Source organism: Cariama cristata, unplaced genomic scaffold (genome assembly GCF_000690535.1).
Source record: "Cariama cristata isolate BGI_N322 unplaced genomic scaffold, ASM69053v1 scaffold2560, whole genome shotgun sequence".
Taxonomy (NCBI): Eukaryota; Metazoa; Chordata; class Aves; order Cariamiformes; family Cariamidae; genus Cariama; species Cariama cristata.
Window position 1 is genome coordinate 3,247 of NW_009596180.1, and position 5,492 is coordinate 8,738.

At 41.4% G+C, this 5,492-nt stretch overlaps 1 protein-coding gene across 1 annotated transcript in view; it reads right to left on the reverse strand.

The window, feature by feature from the left end:
• Positions 1-456: 456 nt before the first annotated feature.
• The window catches only part of CEMIP (cell migration inducing protein, hyaluronan binding), a 53,096-nt gene continuing 48,060 nt past the window's right edge, over positions 457-5,492 (reverse strand). The window contains exons 25-28 of the mRNA XM_009704835.1: positions 5,111-5,197; positions 4,620-4,777; positions 1,516-1,616; positions 457-584 (exon numbers count right to left, since the gene is read on the reverse strand). Of these exons, the coding sequence (XP_009703137.1) occupies positions 457-584; positions 1,516-1,616; positions 4,620-4,777; positions 5,111-5,197 (474 nt within the window). The remainder of the gene's footprint in view (positions 585-1,515; positions 1,617-4,619; positions 4,778-5,110; positions 5,198-5,492) is intronic.

Here is a 5,492-nt window from a genome sequence, read left to right on the forward strand (position 1 = left end):
ACTGGCATCCCATGTTTATGTGAGCAGCTAGTTACACTATGGGAAAAAATAAAGTGTTTGGATAACTTAGAGGCTGGTAAAAGCAATAATCCTCGATGGCCTCCCCCTCTCAAGAGGCAGCACATAAGTTAGTCTGTCACAGGGCTGCTGATAAAACCAGCACCTTGTAAAACAGGTCAAACCTTGCTTAGTAACATGAAAGTCAACGTGGCATTGGTGAGCAAGTCAACCGGCGAGGAGCTGGTGATCACAGAACACAGCTGATCACAGAGGAAGGCTTTTCGGTCACATGTGGCCACTCTAGCTACTTACAGTAAGATTCCTTTTTGAACAGCAACAACAACAACAACAAAATGCTACACCTCTGGAGCAGGCTGGCAAGGTGCCTGCGGTGAGCAGTCAGTAGTCCGTCCCACGGGGCCAGTGCGGGCAGCCAGAAGGCAGAGCAGTGCATCCTCATAACTTCATTTTCTTCACCACAGGAATCGGCAGTGCTTGATAGATTTTAGCTGAGTCCTCATTAGTGACCAGCTTCACCCAGACAGGGCGGAAGCTGCCTTTGAAGCCGACAAAAGCCACTTTTTCTGCAAATCAGAGCAAATATATTAGGAGTGTGTCAGGGCTGCACCAGAAACTCACCCGTGTGCGTGGCTACACCCGATGAGTGGACGGATGCAGGTGCACAAGAGCACACATGTGCATGCAAACTTTGCCAACTATGCATTCTCCAGGTACTAAAGAAATGCTTTCCTAATGAAGCTTAATTAATATTTTATTTACATGTTGTATGCCTCTGTTAATTAACAATGTGTGATACTTAGCAGAGGAGAAAGAGAGAAGATAAAACCCTTTCTAGCAGGTGGCTTGAGCTATCTGTTGAAGCTATCGTTATCTGCATGGTGGTTATACTCAAAACCCTCCTCTGCTTGGGAAAGGTGGGGCGATGATGAGGGACAGGCCAACAGACAAGACCTACATTAATAATGCACGCACACACAAGAGGAAAGCGTGCCAAAAGCTCACAGTTAGAGCTGATCAGAGCAACATCCATATAGAGCAATATTCTAGTGCAGTATGTGATGCTTTGAAATCGATACGCTTTGTGCCATCAAGTCGGAATTCTGTTTCAAGAGAAAACCAGCTGAAAATAAGTTCAGACAAGTAAAAAATCCTGTTTTGGGGCATTTAGTGGGGAAAAAAAGTCCAATATTCCTATTGTTAAAATGCCTTTTTATTTAAAATGAATCTGGAAAATCAAAACCTCTGAATTCTTTACTTCTAAGAACAACTGCCAGAGTACTTTTTCCATCTACAGTATTAAACTGAGTGCTGTTATCCAAAGCTGCAGTGGATACAACCTTACTGAATAAATAAATGACCGGTCCCAGGATGTTTGAGCACATGCTGATAGAAACAAGCAAGCAAATTTAGAAGCAGAAAAAAGGTCCCTTTACTGGAACCATGGGAGGGGAAAGATCAAAGGGGTTTAGAATTGCATTTTTAAAAAGTGGTTACCTTTTAACCTAAAACCCTCTTCTGCTCCAAGTTTCTCCAGTACTTTAGTCCATGGTCCTCTTGAAATGAATCTTCCTTTAGATGTCACCAGCACTATGGAGCTGAAGGAAACAAAGCCATTTATAAACAAATGAAGAGTCAGCACACACTCCTCGCCTGTCTGTCTTGAGCACTGGTAATTCCTGCCTGTGTGATTCAAAGACACCCACGAACTACAGTGGTTTCTGCTTTAATGGCTTTGTCAATGCTTTCCAACAGTTTAGTCATATATTCACTTTTCCAATCATGCAAAACCCATTAGAAAGCAGAGAGAATTGACTTTTTTTAAAAAAAAACCACTGTTTTGTAGGATGATTTAAATGTTTCCAACCAGAGTTCCACCCTGCTTTTCTCAGAAAGGAACACGCTTTCCCTAGGATGCTCTTAGCAAGTCTCAAGTAATTTCTTGTTCTTTCATCATTAGCAAATTAAACATGAAGAAATTAATTTCTTTGAGACCTTTGCTGGCCTGGCACTTTTCCTTAATTTTCAGTGTGCTTTTGCTTTAAAAGTACATTATTATTATTTTTGTTATTACTGTTACTGCCTTACTTGCCTGTACTATATTCCACCTCAAAACTCTTGGGGTCCTCTGCAAATACCAAGCGATAACTGCATTAAGCTAATGCAAATCTGTAATTGCTTGAGTAAAACTTGATAACTGCCTAGACTGAATTCTGGATGGGTAGAATAAAAACCCAAATTAACTTTGAAGAGATAGTCATGTAGTGAGACTTTTCTGGGGAGAAGCACAGGACACTCAGTGAAGTTAAGCTCATTATTTCCTACAAGATGCACAAACACCTCCAAGGGTTACCTCAAAGCCCACTGAGGAAGAGCTACGCTCCAGTGAGTTCAGTGGAAGTTTTGCTATTAAGTTCAGTGGGGTTGGGATGTCATCTTTGTTCACTTCCCAATTAAAGGGGCATGACAGTAATAGAGCAAACACTTTTTAGATTAAATTATTTCATTCCACCTTGCAGGGTTTCCATGAATGAAACTTCTCTGACTCAAACGGCATTTGCAGTCTTGCAGAATGAGAGCCTTGCTGCGTCTGCTTTCCAGCATCACAGTGGACACAAGTCACTAAAATTAATTAAGCAACAGCTCCTGCAGAGCTCAAGCCCTGAGCTACTGAGTGCAGCAGTTACATCTTAACACCTCAGCTGGAGCTGGAACTGTTCAGGGGAAAATAGCAACGGGTGGTGGCAGAGCAACAAGAGCAGCAAAAGAGTTAAGTCATCAGGACTCTTTCTGGAATAAACCTGAGGTGTTAAAATGCTCCAGTGCTTAGAAGAGTAGATTGAGTTGGCAGGCTGGTTTTGACTACTTTGCGAATGCTGAATCACCTTTTTCCTTCCTTCAGTTCACTAAAGTCATTACTTTCTATAAAGCCTTTCCTGCTATGGCAGTTTAAAATAAATTCACCAGATGTTTTGTTTTCTTATCCCTGGGAAACGCATCAGAAAAATGGATTTATTAAAAAAAAAGGAATTTGGCCTGCAGAGAGTTGCTTAAATGAACAAGGAGGTGTGTCCTTGCTAGAAACATCTCTTCTCACATCCCTGAATCCATAAACCTAAAAGCTGTTTTAGCAGTCTCTTCACAAGAGGCTGGCAAGGCTGGTGGGGCCCCTTCCTCTCCCTGAGCACCATCTCTCTGTACAGTCCATGCTCCGCATCGCCGCGGGGAGAGGTGACCAGAAACCGCTGGCTGTGCAGTCCTGCCGTCTGCACGGTGTCCACGTCCGGATCGGGGCAACACTTTCATCCAGCAAATGGATGAAAGATGTTTCATGGCTAGAGCTGAAGCTCGTGCCTGATCAAATTGGAAAGGCCTGCAGGGGTTGGGCTGGGAAAACTTTTGGTGAAAGAAGGACAATAATTTGGGGGTTCAATCCTTGCAAAGACACAGCTGAGTGAGACCTGAGAGGTGCTGACCATGTTGGGTCAACTTCTGGTCCTAATCCTAATCCTGTTCCAACACTAATCCAGATAAGACAATAGGCTCAGAAAGACTTAAATTCACCTAAAGTCTAATTACGATTCAATCTTCTAAACTAAGAAAGAATCCAGGAGCTGGATTTAGCCAGGATTGAGACTGGATATTTTGCAAAGGAGGATGACGGCCTCTCTGAAAAGCCCTCATTTTTTTCTTGAAAGAAAAGTGAGTGACTACCATGCTTCTCTGCAGTAACTACTCAAAGTGGTTTTTGCAACCTTCAGAATTATTTAAGACAGTAGAAACACATCTGTATGCACCTGCGTGGCACTCCGCAGGAACTTCCCCCAGGTCTCTAGAATAAATGTCAGAACAATATCCTGTTATCTGCCCACAGCTATTTCAGATGACTCAGCAACAAAGCAATCATATTTGTTTTAAATATTATGTATCAGGTTTCAAATCAAAACAGATTTAATAACAATGAAATATATTCATTTCCCAATAGCACTCCACAAACTAACACGAGAACAACCTCTTTGGTTAAAGGATTTCTGAATTTGTTCCCATTCTTATTCCAAGCAGACGAAGGCACTATCCTCCAGGATGCAGGAACATGTCTTGGCTACTTACCACCCACTTGCAAAACTCTGCATTTCTGGCTGCCCATACTTAAAAAATAAAAGCATCCAGCCCTAAGGTCTGGGCAGGGAACATGTGCAAAGAGGAATGTATTTTATTAGTGGAATTTTCTGCGATTTGAGAGAGTATTCAGGCAATAGAAAAATGTAAACTCTGCACATCTGTACCGATAAGTGCTTTGTGAATTTAAGTCTGCAGTTTGTCTGTAACCCCCAACATAAATGTAGATCTGCAGTTTATTAATCACATGTAGCTCTGCAGTTTATCTGGGGCTCAATCAGTTCCTAAATCACAGAGTCTGCATCCTGCTGGTGCCTGCAGGTCCCACTCACATTTGGACTCTGTTGGAGTTGGCAGGTACAAAAGGACATTGTTAGTCCAGTCAGTCTGGCCCATTTTGGGTGACAAAAACCAGGAAAAAGATGAGTGTTGTACAGCATTCTTGTAGATTGCACCTTAGTAACACCAGATTATTTACTCACTGGTCTTTGATGCTGTTGACATAATTTTCTATCTGTGCTGGGATTCCTTGTAGAATTGAGTTTTTGAATGTTACTCGATCAACAACTTTTCCATGATGTCCATCAATCACAACCAGTTGGATACCCTCATCAGTGACGAAAAACCTGACACCATCAACCTGTGCAGGGGGAAAAATATTCTTGATCTACCACAGTAACACAATTGCAAACAACCACCTCAAAGAAGCACCGATAGTCTTCAGTCACGGGACTGCTCTTTATATCAAAAAGCAGAATTCCAGATATCTGAGGTCAAGTTGTCCTGTATTTTTACTAGTAAGGGGAAGTTACAGCCTTTTTTTCTTTTTTTTTTTTTTTTTTTTCCCAAAATACAAAGTAGAAGTGACCTAAATCTAACTATCCACGGTGACTTCATAAGCAAATTTTCCATAAAAATGAAGGAAGTATCTTATAATTTTGTCCCATAAAGTTCACTGGGAGGACCTGCTCACCTCAATGTATGCAAAGTCATCCTTTAGGTGGAAGTACTGTTTCTTGTAAGTTTCTATTTTCACTTCTAGTAGGTGGTCCTTAGTCTTCTGTTTACAAAAAGCAAACAAAAAAAGGAAATAAAAAAGTTTTTCTAGTGAGGATGTCCACTACCTGAACACTGCATTTTCAGAAAGCCTTTTAAACCTTGAAATTCAATCAAGAAGAAAGCTACATAATAAGTACTGATTTGCCAAATTACATTGCTAATGAGAATGGGCACAATGGTAACCTCTCTGCTCATCCTGTCAACATTTAAATTGTTTCAGCAAATGGCAGAGTAGAAGTGATTCCCACTTTGCAGAGCTGACACATAATTCTCTGAGGCTTTGCTGTGCATTCCTG